The 15,777-nt window shown below is 43.7% G+C and overlaps 1 protein-coding gene across 4 annotated transcripts in view; it reads left to right on the top strand.

Moving 5' to 3' along the window:
* col12a1a (collagen, type XII, alpha 1a) overlaps window positions 1-15,777 on the top strand; it is a 55,602-nt gene that overhangs the window by 2,428 nt on the left and 37,397 nt on the right. For 3 of the 4 annotated variants that reach the window (XM_041953184.1, XM_041953183.1, XM_041953185.1), the window contains exons 3-14: window positions 3,065-3,181; window positions 3,298-3,441; window positions 4,032-4,082; window positions 5,341-5,604; window positions 5,817-5,981; window positions 6,229-6,402; window positions 6,533-6,823; window positions 6,967-7,569; window positions 8,422-8,700; window positions 8,790-9,065; window positions 9,172-9,444; window positions 14,181-14,450. The exons of the other annotated variant lie outside the window; for it this stretch is intronic. In XM_041953184.1, the coding sequence (XP_041809118.1) occupies window positions 3,065-3,181; window positions 3,298-3,441; window positions 4,032-4,082; window positions 5,341-5,604; window positions 5,817-5,981; window positions 6,229-6,402; window positions 6,533-6,823; window positions 6,967-7,569; window positions 8,422-8,700; window positions 8,790-9,065; window positions 9,172-9,444; window positions 14,181-14,450 (2,907 nt within the window). The remainder of the gene's footprint in view (window positions 1-3,064; window positions 3,182-3,297; window positions 3,442-4,031; window positions 4,083-5,340; window positions 5,605-5,816; window positions 5,982-6,228; window positions 6,403-6,532; window positions 6,824-6,966; window positions 7,570-8,421; window positions 8,701-8,789; window positions 9,066-9,171; window positions 9,445-14,180; window positions 14,451-15,777) is intronic. 4 annotated transcript variants of the gene reach the window in all.

The raw sequence follows: 15,777 nt of genomic DNA, 5'->3' as shown, positions 1-15,777 counted from the left end.
GTTGTAGCAGGATCTTGTAAACCTGTGTAAATCTCTCTGAAATGGTTTTTAGAGTGGCTGCAGCAGTAAGTGAATACAGTGTTTTAAGTCATTAAATTACTTGTGAAACAATGTAATAGTACAATGGTGGAAGTGGAGTACAACCATCTGAAATACATCAAAACGTTAAAACTGCATTTAACATTAAAAGCATGTAAAAAGTAGAGGTAATGCATTTGCTGTAAGTAACAAAAGTGAAGTCATTCAAATTGCTCGTTGAGTGTTCATTGGTACAATCGTCTTCTAAAAGGAAATATCCAAGGAGAATGGAAGTGCTTAAAAACTGCACTTGAAAAACTTAACTTTCCAACTCTGTTTTTATTCTTCAATATTACTGTTTTAGTAGCTGTTAAACACTTTTTGCTGTACATGCAACACGAGCTAACATGTCATAGACTGTTAACAATCTGTCGGTAGTTTTGACAGAAAATGACTCAAAGTAATTTCATATGCAGACTTTTTAATCCAAAATGATGGCAAATAAGGAAATATGGTATGGAAACCTTCTGATTTTTTTCCCTTTGAAAGCTCTCTGGCGGGTGGGGGGGTGGGGGGGGAGTCTAACGTCTACTCTCACATATCTCCGCTAACGGAATGGAAAGATGAAATACGAGAATAGCAAATTAATCCTCAGACAGCAGACAAAGACAAAGAGCCTTTCTCGGGCTGCTTTGCGGGCATTCGCAAAAACGCTGAGTTGCAATACATATGGAAAGTTAATATGCAGTAATGTTTAATGTCAGCACATGTTGCGGAATTACTTTGGCATGTGTCCTGCCTATTTGGGAGAGTCGGTGTTCTTTCCTCCTCTTCTTGGTCTCTCCTCCTGGCAGCGGCTCAGGCCAGGATAGCTGCCTGGCTGGAGACTGAGGTTGCGAGCAGAACAGTAGCCAGACTCTGGCCCCTGGGAGCCGGAGGTGTCCTTTATTAGGAACTGATGGTCAGACGTCCATATAACAAGAGCGGCCGCGAGGTCCAAATAACAGACCGGAGATGGTTATTTTGACAAAACCGCCTTTGTTCCTCAGGTGTATTTTAAAACCAGGTGGACATATGGTCAAAGAAATTTTAACAATTTGAAATGGCACGCTCGTGAACAAACGTGGGAGCGGCAGGTGCGTGGATCATGCAAGCGAAGACCTGTCCAAAGCTTTTTTTATTCAAATGCTTCAATCCACCGACCATCGCCCCTCTACTCGCTACCCACCCCCCAACTTCTCCACACCTACACACACACACACCCACTCACACTTCCATACCCCTAGCCATTTGGTGTTGGAGATGAGTACTCGTGGAGAATTCAGGGGGAACGCAGTCCATCGGGGCTCCTTGAGTTGATATGCCAGGTTGGTGATCCTCCAATCCCAGTTTTTAATTACTCGGGCTCCTGTTCGTCATCTGCCTGTGCATTCAGTGTGTCCCAAGCTATGGCTTCCTCCTCCAAGTGTATTTTACAATGATATTCTTGCCTCCCGAGGCGCTCTCATTCTTACTCAGCAGCTGGCATGCACCCACATGGCGAAGCCCTTTGCTTTGCCCTCACGGTCTAGCGCATGCTCATCTACTTTACATCATCCCCATCGTGGTATGCTGCCCGCAGTACCTCTCTGGATAGTTTAGGCATTGCATTAAATGTCAGTACAAAGCACGTCATGCTAACTTCATTAACATCTTGAATTTTCTTACAAAATGTATTTTTGTTCATCATGTTTCTTCTACTGTCTTTCAATTGTTCATTTTATCACTATGAAGAATGTTTTCTCATCAAACACTAATTTGGTACATAATAGCATAACCTTTTAAGCCAGGTCGCATGAAACATAACAAGAATTTAGTTTAGCTGAATATTTAAAACTAACTGTACGAGACTTTTTAAATGACAATAAGTTACTTGGCACGACTCTTCAATTACTTTGATTTGACTTTTATGCATGTGAAGGACACAAACTAAATGTTAACACACTTGCACTCACTAACGTTAGCCCTTTCCCTTGGCTCGGTAAGCCTAGAAGCTGTAAGAAAGAGTATCATTTTAAAATATGTTTGTCATCTCTGTCTGTGTGGTCCCAACTGTACATGGAAACTACCGTCCAGTCGATCAAAGTTGTTGAACCAAACAACTTTCTCATGTACATGATGCATGACGCTGTGATCAAGTCAAGTGTAAAGGCGCGTGGTCTTGTCACACTGTATATGTTTTCCTGTATTTATTTTCAAGTGCACACTCTCTTTATCCGAACAGTCTTTTCAGTGTCTAGAGTAATTTTGTTCTCTTATGTCTTCTCATGCATTATGCTGCCAATGAAAAAGTACACAAGGGTCTCCAGCGACGAATTGTGTATTCTTTTTAAGAGGTTTGCAATGGATGTGTGCCACTCACTTGTGTAAAGAGTTTTAACCAAATAAACCACAAACCACTTTTTGTCTTTGAAATATGTTTATATACAACGTATATATAACATATGGTGTTCAATTCTGTCGAGAGTTACCTCACCAACTACATGGCAATCTTGATTCCATTGTATAATCGGTAACGTGTGAATGAAGTCACTGTTGTATTTTTGTGATGCCGAGATCAACTCCATCAAAAAAAAAAAAGCCGTTAAGTATTTGGTCGGGGCATGCGTTGTAATGACTGCACTCAGCATGCGTTGGATGGTTCACTCCGTGTTTGCACTCTGAGTAGAGTTATGTCGTGCACATGTTGTGTATGCCAGTGCTTGAGTTGCTGGCCGTCTCGGTTGAGCAACTCAAACAAACGCCATTTTACTCCAAAATGGCTTCTCACACTTTTTCAATGTTGTCGCGTGTTCTTCACTTGTCACCCTCCCAAACGGACATCAGTGTTATGTGTCTGTCCCCAACAACGAACGAAGTCCACTTCAGCCATGAAGTGTTTGTTGTTGGGATCAATGTGAATGCTTGACTGAAAATGCCTCACTTTGATTTGATCATAAATATACCCACATTCGTGCGCATGTTTGTATTTGTTGTGATTTAACAGTGTTTCGCCTCTTGTTTGCAGTGGAACCCCCCTCAGACTTGAAATTTAAAATTCTAAATGAAAACACAGTGGAAATGTCATGGAGGAGACCCTCGTCAAGGATAGAGGGCTTCAGAATACAAGTTGTATCAGATGCAGGTCAGTAGGAAGTCAGCACTTAACGTCATCTGAACCCACCAGTGTATACACACACAGTTACGTACACTTGGATATACACCCCAATAGTTGATTTACTGTTAAATTCCCTCTCCTAGATGAAGCAGTCAGAGACTTTACCCTCAATGAATATACCACCACGACCTCAATCACTGACCTGACCCCTGACTTGGACTACTCAGTGTCCATAAACTCCTATGATGGGTCAGAGGAGAGCATTCCCATCTTCGGACAACTGACCAGTAAGTACATATTTCACTATGGGTTCATTTAGATTCTTTGGGAAAAGCGGCACCATAAACATATTCAATTGAAAAAAGTACACAATTACTTTTGAGCAAGACGCAAGTAAAAGGTCAGACTTTGTTTACATGCACATAAGCGCAAAAAGTACACTTGTAGAAATTTCTCTTTAAATAGTGAAGTAAACTGCTCTTTTGTTGTATATGCTGATGTTCAATGGCGTGATGTGAAGAATAAATTATGAGAGATGTTCACCAATATCAGTGTAGAGGGAATTCCACTGCTAGTGATGTGCTAGAGAAAGTGTCATTCCCCCTTAAGACGAGAATAACTTATTCCACGTTGCGTTTTCGTCCAGCCACATGTGACGTTGGAAAGAAATCGCATCTGTTTACGGACTCTTGAGGTCCTCGCTGTTTATAGCTAATGCAGCATAAAGACGCGTGTTTGTGTGCATGTGGTTTTGATCCTGTTGACCAGCTTTTATGATGTGTTGATTTTCTTGCCTTTTTCCGCTGTGAAAAAGCCCACAGTGAGGCAGGGGCGGCGATGTGTGGTGCTAACTCACCAAGTGTTTCCTGTGTTTCAGTCCAGTCCAGTAACACCAGCGGACGTGTCAGGAGGCCGTCAGATGCGATCAGTGAGTATGTTTACTCTGGTGTCAACCAAAATCTGAACAGGGCCCGTCCACACGGCTTTCCACTCCTTTTTATATTCGATTTTTTCCCTTCGTGACTGTCATCGTATTATTTTTCTTCCCATGGAATAATTTGCTCAGTACATTTTGCCTTCAATCGGGGTTGTCGCAGAGTAAGCAGACAGGGATTTGACAGTGACGAGGAGGGCGCATGTTGGCTCCTGTAATTGAAACCAGTCAGCACGTCAAGAAAAAAGGAAAGGAAGGCTTGAAGCTAGGAGACGAGGGTTCTGTCATGCGTCAGAGTGGAGGGAAGCAGGAGGGGGTTGTGAAGCAATGACGTGTTCATTGTGCCACCTGGGGTCATGCTGTTCTCCAGAAGCGTTAAAAGATGTGGCAGTTCTTAATCTGGTGTCAAACTGCTCTCTGCTCCTGTCATGAGACCAATCTGTGTGGATTTACAAGAGGATATGCTCGTTTTTTTCCCCACATGTTGATTTTTCTGGAAATTATAGCCACACTTTCAGATTCTCCTAAACCCTCATGCATGGTTAAACACTCAGAAATTCTTTCACAGCCACCCAAATTGTTGGACTAAACCCGCACTTTGATGCCATCTTTTTCAACATTAGGGTAGGGAACTTTGAGAAAGAGAAGTCCTTCTAAGAATAAACCTTATTAGATGCGAGGAACAGAATTTAGAGTCAATGAGTCCGAGGGGAATGAGGATTAAAGTCCATCCACATAAACCCTGCCAATTATTTCAAAAGGGTCATCTTAAATGTTCCAGAGAATTCCATCTATGATTTAGTCCCATAGGATTTGAAAGTATAAAACATCGCTGGTGGAACCTCTGCTAAATGTTTAGTCTACAAAGCCACATTTTTGCCTCTGTCTGCTGGAATGACTATACCAGCCCACTGTTTGGCAATGGCTGATATTTCCTTTGATGTTAGAATGCATATCTCTGAGCCATCCAACTAACTGTCAGGGATTTTATTTTATTTAGACAGACGGGAGAAGAAATGGGCCAGTGTGAAAATATTGGTCCAGGACCAAGTTGTTGCTTCCATACCTTTATTGGCACATTTCTGGCTTGGAAATTGCTATTTTAGACATAAAGACTTTTCTGCAAAGTTTTTTTTTTATACCAATCATTAACTGGTAGTAAAACTTCAACTTTTCCTAATCTGGATCAATCAAAACATGCTACAGAATCTTTCAGCTGACTGACTCTTATTTCTCCACTGTCTTTGCCCAGAGTGTTCGGTCAGCGCAATAGCAGATTTGGTTTTCCTGGTGGACGGCTCATGGAGCGTGGGCCGAGAAAATTTCAAGCACATACGCAGTTTCATCGGCTCCCTGGCAGGGGCCTTCGACATTGGCGAGGACAAGACGCGGGTGGCTGTGGTTCAGTATAGTACAGACACCCGTACAGAGTTCCCCCTCACCCGTTACACCAGAAGAGGAGACCTGCTCCAAGCCATCAACTCCCTGCCATACAAAGGGGGAAATACTATGACAGGTACTCTGCTGGACAGTAACTAAGCTGCAACGGGTTTGCATGGTTGTTAGTGATTTTAAGTGTTCATTTTATGTTAAACATTACAACATGGATTGCCCTGCAAACCTGATTATCACCTTAAAGTGATTTAATGTGATGATATGAGATATAAGCATATGAGTGCAAGAATTCATAACAAATATTTAAACACCCACATGCATTTCTGTCTCAAGGTGATGCCATAGATTATCTCCTGCAAAACATCTTTACGGAGGCAGCTGGATCGAGGAAAACTTTTCCTAAGGTAGCCATGATCATCACAGATGGAAAATCGCAGGACCCAGTGGAGGAGCATGCTAAAAGGCTTAGGAACATTGGAGTGGAAATATTTGTCCTAGGTATGGTTTATTATTCAGTGTTTTGTTGAATAGCGCTCTCCCACGTGAAAGTCTGCCTGTTCTTGGAAACCATTTGATTTTCCACTGATTGCAATATCCACATTTGACTTCATAAAAGTCAAGTACTGCTGTTTTTTTTCTAGCATGCGCAGTACTCTAAAACCATCAACAACATACCACATCTGTCTTGCAGCCACTGACTAAAGAACATATGAGTTGATGTTGTACTTCACATTTTCCCACTCAGGTATCAAAGGAGCAGATGAGGATGAGCTCAGGGAAATGGCCTCCACACCTCACAGCAAACATGTGTACAATGTTCCCAACTTTGACATGATCCAAGAAGTACAGAAAAAGATCATCACAGAGGTGTGCTCTGGTGTTGATGAGCAGCTCAGCTCTCTGGTCAGCGGAGACGAAAGTAAGTCTTGACACAGAATGGTCCTAATAAGAAGTTCTGTCATTGGTAACTTGCAGCCCAGCAAGCATTTTAATACTGAATACATCTTGAAAGCTCATGTAATAATAAATTACCTGCAATTATTCCCCAGTGGTGGAGCCGGCCTCAAACCTGCAGGTCACAGAAATCGCATCTAAGTCAATGAGGGTGACATGGGATGCCTCTCTGGGTGATATCACTGGCTACAAGGTCACCCTCATCCCCATGCTTGCTGGAATGAAACGCCAAGAGCTGTACATGGGGCCAACCCAGACATCCATCAATGTCCGTGACCTCTCCCCTGAGACTGAGTATGAGATCAGCCTGTATGCCCTCAAAGGTCTGACTCCTAGTGAACCCATCATGGCAATGGAGAAGACCCAGCCTGTCAAGGTGTCAACTGGTAAGATGATTTATTGTGCATGACGTGTCATATTTCCTTATTCTTACACTAGATATACTCAAAGTCCCTCACTCGTTAGCTTGTTTCAACATGGAAGCCATACAAAACCATTAATTAACACATTTTGTTTTGCCTTTTTCAAGAATGCTCTCTGGGAGTGGATGTGCAAGCCGATGTGGTCCTACTGGTTGACGGCTCGTACAGTATTGGATTACAAAACTTTGCCAAAGTCCGCGCCTTCTTGGAAGTCCTGGTCAATTCCTTTGACATCGGACCCAACAAGGTCCAGATTAGCTTGGTCCAGTACAGTCGTGATCCACACACTGAGTTTGCCCTCAACACCCACCACGACATAAGTGCTGTTGTCAAAGCTGTCCGCACCTTCCCCTACCGTGGAGGCTCCACTAACACCGGCAAGGCCATGACCTATGTCAGGGAGAAGATCTTTATCCCTGCCCGTGGAGCGAGACAGAATGTTCCCCGTGTCATGGTGCTGATCACAGACGGAAAGTCATCCGACTCATTTAAGGATGCCGCAACCAACCTGAGGAATATTGATGTGGAGATCTTCGCCGTAGGTGTGAAGGATGCAGTGAGGTCAGAGCTGGAGGCCATTGCTAATCCCCCGGCCGACAATCATGTGTTTGAGGTGGAGGACTTTGATGCCTTCCAGAGGATCTCAAAGGAGCTGACTCAGTCCATCTGTCTGAGGATTGAACAGGAGCTGCTCAACATCAAAAAGAGGAGTAAGTACGAGGGTATAATGTCTAAACCCCGTAACTATAACCTGGAGTGTTGCCCCATAATACGCCCATAACTTCTTGGCATCAGTTTTGGATGACTGCCATTTGCCAAGTATGTTAGTACTTTTACGTTGTTCCGTGCTGTCCTTATTAGACACTGTACCATCTGACTGTCAGTTGTCCCGGTCTTTAGGAGCAGGAATAATGGCAAAGAGCCAATGTAATTAAGAAAAAGTGAAATACAGCAGTATAAACTGAATGAATTGCTGCAAGGGGAGGCACAGGCAAAATTTAAACAGCTCACTCGACCATAGCCTGCCAATAAACATACCACAAAACCACATATGTGCTTCTTGAATGAGCTCTAACACACCATTTGTTATCACTTAATGTTTGAAAACACTACAATGACTGGAACCCCGGTGCTATTTTGACTTGACCATAATTCTGACTCAGGAGGCCGCCCCAGCTCTGAGCTGTGGCTGTTCCACACAGCAGTAGAATGGCATGACACCACACAATGTACATATTGATACTGAAGCCTGTAGTCCCAAAACACACGCCACTTAGTAAGTGTAGCACTCCAAGCTTGGTGGCTTTAACCTTGTTGGTCTAACAAGGTTACAGCAATGCTGTGTGTTTTATTGCTGCCAGTAATTGAAGGTTGTAATTATGGCCAAGGAAATACACAGAGAGAAGAATGGAATAAAACTTAGCTGCAGGAGCCCCATAAATCTAACAAATGCACGGTGTAATATGATTGTGGTTGTACTAATTTGCAATTTGTATATTTTACATGATTTAGGCCTGTGCACTGCTGACAGACATTCATTACAAGTAATCTTTTATTTTCAGGTCTGCTTCCACCCACTGACCTGAAGTTCTCTGAGATTACCTCCAGAAGCTTCCGTACCACCTGGACAGCTCCTGCTGCCAGAGTCCTGTCTTACCTGGTGCGTTTCCGCAAGGCTGAAGACATCACTGGAGACTACATTTCCTTGGCAGTGCCTGGTGACACCACCACAGCTGTTCTGCCCCACCTTTTCCCCATCACCGCCTACGAGGTCAACGTCTTTGCTCAGTACGACAAAGGAGACAGCTTCCCTTTGACTGGTGAAGAGACCACTCTAGAAGGTAACAGAGACTTACTTGGACCATACCCAATTCTGTAACAGTCATCAAAGTGAGAAAATTCAGAATGTAAAATATTGTTTCTTTTTCAGAGCAAGGGACTGTACGAAACTTACGAGTTACAGAGGAGACAACGAACAGTTTCAGGGTGTCATGGCAAGCAGCTCCAGGTTCGGTGATTAGGTATCGCCTCTCCTATGTCCCACTGAGTGGTGCTGGAGAAATACTGGAGGCCCAAACTATTGGAACGGAGACTACCATAGTTCTCCAGGAGCTCTTCCCCATTACCACCTACCGTGTATCTGTATCAGCTGAATATTCGACAGGCATGGGGGACGAGATGCAAGTAGATGGCACCACCAAGGAAGGTGAGTGAGATAAACTCAGTGCTTTTGGGAAGGTTTTTTTTTTAACAGTAAGTGGATATGAATGAGAATGTGAATTAGTGTCTGATCCATTTTTCTTTGCTTTCAGTCCGCGGCTCTCCTCGTGACCTTCGCGTCTTTGATGAAACCATATCTACAATGAAACTGTCATGGCAGGCTGCTCCAGGAAATGTCCTTCAGTACCGCATTGCCTTCAAACCCTCTGAGGGCGGTGAGAGGAAGGAGATATCCGTCAAGGGAGATACTACCCAGGCTGTGCTGAAGAACCTCCAACCGGGCACTGAATATGAGCTGTTTGTTAGTGCTCGCTACTCTTCTGGTGTGGGTGATCCTCTTCTGGGCACAGGAACCACCTTAGAAGGTAAGGGACTGTTACATTGCTAGTGTCCAATGTGAAACCTTACTTCTGTAGGCAATGTGTGGCAGCAATGTGAAACATGGTTTGTGGCTGTGGGCTCAGCAAGTGGCTCCTGCAGAGTAGACAAATGAATTATTGTGTTCAGCTTCTTTACGAGATGCAAAGAAACTCTGGGAATTTAGGAACGAGCATTTGTTGTTTCTTTGTTATTCTTTATATTTTATTCTATTCATGAGAGCCTGCGTTATGTAAAACTCCCAAAATTAGGTCATTTGTCTCCATTCAAATGCCCTCAAGAATGTGCCATCTGGTATTTCTCACAGGTGACTACATCAGAATTAAGGAAGCTGAGTTTTCATTTTGCAAGGTTGGTTGAGTATATGAGCTGTGGTTAGAGGGGAAAAGACAGGAATGTGGCACTTAATGTAATTCCTTTGGCATGGACTGTAGGATAGGGTGGCTTTGCCGCCCATGAAGGCAGTGAGATGGAAATGGGTGGGGGATGCTTGTAAACCTAGAGAACTTATGAAATGGCTTGGAACAGACTTTGACAGCCATATGCCTGCCTGGTGCTGCCTTTACATCTTGGACTGCCTTAGACATAGAATTTATTATTTTACAGTGGTTCAAAGACATATGTGCAATATTTGATCATTATAGTCCGATATGATACCATTTTTAATGTGGAGTCAGCGATTGGTTCAGTTCATCTAACAACATCGCCATCATATGTTCCCTGTGGGTTAACTGAAGGCAATGATACAAATCTGTGTTTGAGCATCTCTTTCCTGTCTACAGATGACAGCGTAGGAGACACAACAGGGGGCAGGCCTTCTCTTGATGTCACACAGAGTGGGAAGTGGGATTGTTGTAGTCTCACACCACAGGAAAGGAAGTTAAAGAGATCTGTTTTGCGACAGAAGGGGGGGTCCTAGCTCTGGGAGGGCGAAACAACAATCATGGTACTGTATCCCACAGAGGAGAATATCTCTGGCTTTCAGTTCCACTTATGGCTGAGAAACCAGTAAACTATGTAGGAAACAAGAGGAGCGTACCTGGCTGGGCATGTAATTATAGAGGCGAGTTAGTATTTAAACACTGCACAGTGTAGAATGGTCTGTGGCTGTGCATTAGAATGAGGATCATTAGCCTTTTCTAGAGATAAATTATTATTGTGTGATATTGTTTTGGTCAGCTTTGTTCTATTCAACTTTCTGTGTGCCAAGATGAAAACAGAACAGTATTTGTCTTTAATCACGTCACGCTTTCCTCGATTCAGCTGAAATGGACTCCTCTCTGAAAGCAGTTTGAGCCCACGGACGCATCAGAGCTATTCTATTCATCATAATAGCAAGAGAGGAATTCTTGTTCCTCAATGTCACCTCCTTACACTCAGTAGTGAGGTTCTCAGTGCCAGGCGTGTCCCTATTTAACAGGGCCATTTTTGGGGGGCTACCTAGACCTGTGCATTAGGCTGAATAAGCTGTGTCCTATAGAAATTAACAAAATTTGAATTCACACCCGGAATAATTCTGTGTTTGTTAAATGAGTGCATTTTTTTTTTTTGCTCTATTTTCCTCTTTTTTTTCTCCTTTCCCACGTTGACCAAAGGGCTTGGTTGTGATTATAGTTAGTTTCCACAGTTCAAATCTGTGCTGTCATCAACTATACACCCCCACAGGAAAAAAGCTCCATGACAAAGCACTTTGTTTAGCCAGCTCTATTAAGCTGTCATGACGTCACCATGCCTCAACACTGATCTCATTGTGCCACTCGCTTTGAGTGACCCTCTCTGTGAAGTCCATGTAGGCAAAAACTGGAAGAGAGTGGCTTCCACAAAGCCATCCCTTGTGGCTAACAGTGGATGGTAGCCAATACAGAAGCCTTGAGTAACATCCTGAAGTGACTCAGAAGGAGGACAGAGAAGGTGTCATAGCAAATGTTTAGATAAATACCCCAAATGTGGATATTATACACAAACATGGCAAAGTTATTTACTTAAGCAGAGGGAGTTTTATCCAGTATGTGGAAGATGTTACCAAAGCTGTGTGAGCTGTCTGTCTGGTCACAGGGAGAACAGTGTTTTTGTCTTCCTCAAGGGTGGGGCAAAGGACAGGCAGAGGCAGAGAGAGAGAAGAAAGGGTTCTTCAAATTGTGAACCAGAAAGCTTCATCGCGTCCCGGTGGATTAAAAGCTCAGCCCATAACTGAGAGGTCATATGTTCAGCCCTTGAAGCCATTGTACAAATCTCTAAAATAATTAACTACTTACATAACACAAAAATGTTTTCACGTGTGCCAGAGGGATTCTTTTTACTATCTTTAACTTGGAGAGCGGCACGGCACCAGGTGAAACTGTTGCACCTTGGTTTGATTTCCTCTTAAACCGATGCCTTTGGGAACTTTTAGGCGGTGCCAGGATCTTGCCAGACTGTTTTTCTCCACCACTCTAAAGGTCCTTTGAGGTAAAAGGCCAGTGACGGGCATCCTTGGCACGTAGACACTGAAGGCTTCATCTTCGTGGCTCAGATGCATGCCTCAGTGAACCAAGAGCAATAAAGTAAGGGAAGTCTGAGGTGGGGTGCCAGTGCTGAGATGGCACTTCGGAGGAACGATGTATTTCCTTCAGTGATTGCTGAAGCGTTTACAGAGAAAGCAAGACTGAGTAAGTCAGAGCTTAGTTGGGTCTTTTAACACAGAGTCTGTCCACTTTTTTTTATATCCAATACCACGGCTGCGAATCAAGATGTAACGTGGTGATAATGAAGCAAGCGATCCAACAGCCATGTCAAAATCATTTGGACAATTTTCAAAGAGTGCGCTGGTGTGTTTTTCTGTGCATTCTGCTTGCCTACTGGCATTTATTTTTTTAATAAGTGCAGTCATTCATATTCTCAAGCTTTAGACATCTTTGGCTGCAGATGTGAGGGTTATTCACATGCCCTGCAGGAAATCTCTTAGATGATCTTCAGTTGTGTCATATGTGGTTTTCTGGAGAAGTGGGTGAGGCTTTAAGTGAATTTATGCACTGGTCTAGTCCAAGGTCTTAATTTGAGGGTTCCCTTCTCCCTGAAGGGTGGGATGCAATTTAGGGGCTTGAGGAAAGTAAGACGGGGAGATTCAGAATGCTTTTATTAGCATGAAACTACATATGTATGCTTGTAAATACATAGTTGCTCATATGGTAAGCATACTGTTTTTTGCCAAAAATAAAAAACTGACAATTAAAACATTAGCATCATGTGAATGCATATATTTCATGCAAGCCAAAGCTTTTGCTGGGTCTGTGGACCATGTGTTTCATGTATATGTGCTTTGCTTCTTGGAGTGGCCCCTTCTCTTTAGCTTGTCTGCGCGTACTGATGAAAAGTGAGCCACTGTCTGCAGAAGTCATTATCTTGTGATCCTTTCGCCCTTGGTTCACACACAGCCGGAAAAGTCAGTCAAGTTCATCCTCTGCTGCTGGCAGAGATGACCCTTTTTGATGGAACGGTCGGGGTATTTATAAGAGGCCCACTCTGTTTTCACGGTCTGTGAAAATCTGGAACTCTTCATTTGTTTGCGATCGTGTCCATTACTCTTCATATCTGGCCTCTTCTGCTCAAGGTGCAGACCGCTCCGCTTGGCAGGCACGACTGCTGCTGTTATTTCTGTTCAGATCAGCTTCCAGTTCGTCTTTAATAGATGGATGCTGAGAAGGACTCATGGGGTGACACAGTGGCTGCCTTGTCTACTGCCCAGTCGCGTAACATTTCTAAAAATGATCATGCATTGCGCTTGTGGTAGATTTGCGATGCGTCTCATTCTTTGCAATTGGCTTTTTTATTCAGCCTCGCTTGGTGAGGTTTGATGAATGAGGTTTGAGACAGACCACCCAGCTGAACTGCTCTGCCTGTGATTATATTGTCATTAGGTGATGGCATGTAGGGGATTAGGAGCTTGAATTGGGATCAGGATCCGAGAGATTGTGAGGGAGGACTATCTGCGGAAGCCTATCCTCCTGTGGCAGATACAGATCCTCTATATGGCAGCCAGACTGGCATGTAAAGAGTCCATCTAGACATGGGTATCCCTCTTAGCCATCCGTGTGCTAGCTGCTCATCATGAAACACCACCACAGATTTCCCCCCACTATATTTCCGTGCCTTTCTCCTTTCATGATGGTCCCTCAGGAAAAGTGAGTGAAAGAGAGACAGGGAGAGCGCAACATCTGCAATTGTAGCAAGCGCACTTTTGTGGCTTGGGTTTCCTCTGTTTCGGTGGAAAATTAAAGTGCTGCCGGGAGAGACGCTGAGAATATGTGATTTATGATTAGTTTTGCAGAGATTTTTCCAGCGGTCCCTGATTATGAGGGGAGAAAATCAGGTTGTTCAAGCAGCTCCTGAGGGGTTAAAGCAGAGACAGATGAGTGATTGTTGAAGATTTATCGCTGGGGTTCTTTGTTTTATCCATTTTGTGTCTCGCTCACTTCCTCACACCTCCACATATTTGCATTAGAAATAGGCACCACCTGGACAAAACTATCACGGAGCTCCCTAAAAGCATTTTTGTGCCATCATACTAACAAGACCATCTTGGTCCAATTATAAGAAAAACAAAGAAAAACCTGAGAAAATTCTCAAGGTCAACAAAAGTAAACGTGTGGTGCTACTTCATTTCTGTTTCCATATCCATTACACACAGACTGATGTCATACTTCTACCCCCGTTTCAAACGCTGGTCCTTTTCATTCGTCCACAGAGCTTGGTTCACCCAGAGACCTGCAGACCAGAGACGTCACTGACACCAGTTTTTTTGTGACTTGGGCCGTGGCGCCGGGTAACGTCCGTCAGTACCGGATCAGGTGGAAGTCTCTGTTCACTGAAGAGGCTGGGGAAAAGACAGTACTAGGAGACACCACAGCCACCGTTTTGGAGGGTCTCACCCCTGAGACACGTTATCAGGTCTCTGTGTTTGCTGTCTATGGCCATGGAGAGGGCCAGGCACTGGTTGGAGAGGAAACCACAGATGGTAAGTTACTTAAGCTGCTTTAAGTCTTCCACTGAACACTTATTCCCCTACCCTTCACTTTCTCCCCTTTTCACTTTCTACATCTGCTCCCTTCCTTTTTGTTTCTTTCTTTCTTTTTCTTGGCATTTTTCCGATGTTTCCTCCTCTCTTTCTGCATTTTATATCTGAAAGTCTCTTCTTGTGGTTACCTAGATAGTGTGAAGCTAAGGTAGGTGTGATGTAACTCTATCACCAGAAAAGCCATAAAAAGCTCTATGACCATAAAGGGACAGCTGCACTCTTTTTCTTTTTTTTCTTCATGTGTAACTGTTAAGAAGATCATTTTTAAAGCCAAGAATGCAGGTCTAGACGTCCTTGTCAAAAACACATCCTAAGCCTTTAAGTTTATAAGCCTGTTAAGTTGGAGTCATAGGACATCATCACTGAGAAATATGGGGCAGTGACGCAGGTTTAAATACGATCCAGGAAACATGGTTTAGCTGTAAGCGCCATTTTTGGGTGTTATGTAGTAATAGAGATCTGTCAGCGACATTCACTGTTCTGTTCATTCTGTTGAGCTAAGAGATAACGTCATAGCTGCTGGCATTTGCCCGAGCCATCGAGAGTCCAAACTCTTCGCCCGCACATCTTTAAGGCTGTGCGTGCGTGTCATGCGTATGTACAGAGGTGACGTTATGTCCAGCACACCTGCACTGGGTTTTCATGGGAGATGCAGGGCAGATAGACACTGGCCTCTCCCTTGTTAGACTACACTCATGCTTGGATGAGAAAAGCACATTGAGCGGAAACTCACGCCATTTGGGAGGGAGTTTAGTGAAATGGGATGTGCTCAAGGAAAAATATTTCCAACCATCCATTAATGTTTATTGATTCTGGCACGCACGAAAGGTGGCATGCATACACACCGAACACACAACCGCGAGGCAGCTTTGTAGACTTAAATGTCCACTTTGCTCATACCTTCCTTCGCTTCGCTCCCACTATCTGCTGCTCTCTTTGCTTGTGCGCTACACAAATCACAGGCCTCTTTGGGCTGAGCCACACACGGCCAACTTGGATGCGCTGCTTTTTTCCATTAATAAAAGTCCTCCCTCTGAAGTAGAGCCCTCTGAATATTTTCCTCAGCTCATTTCGGCATCTGACAATTCACACTTGCCCTTCCTGCTCTGAGAAAAAAAACAAAAGAAACACTCTATGGACACGCAATGGAAAAATGAGAACTATGGCTTTGCTCAAATTCACAAGACATCTAAGCTTGGTTCCCAAACCCACCAACTAAACATGATCAATCATGTAAATTTGGGCCTGTTTAATGTATACTTCTGAA

Source organism: Chelmon rostratus, chromosome 15 (assembly GCF_017976325.1).
Source record: "Chelmon rostratus isolate fCheRos1 chromosome 15, fCheRos1.pri, whole genome shotgun sequence".
Classification (NCBI taxonomy): domain Eukaryota; kingdom Metazoa; phylum Chordata; class Actinopteri; order Chaetodontiformes; family Chaetodontidae; genus Chelmon; species Chelmon rostratus.
This window is presented reverse-complemented; position numbering and strand designations above follow the sequence as displayed.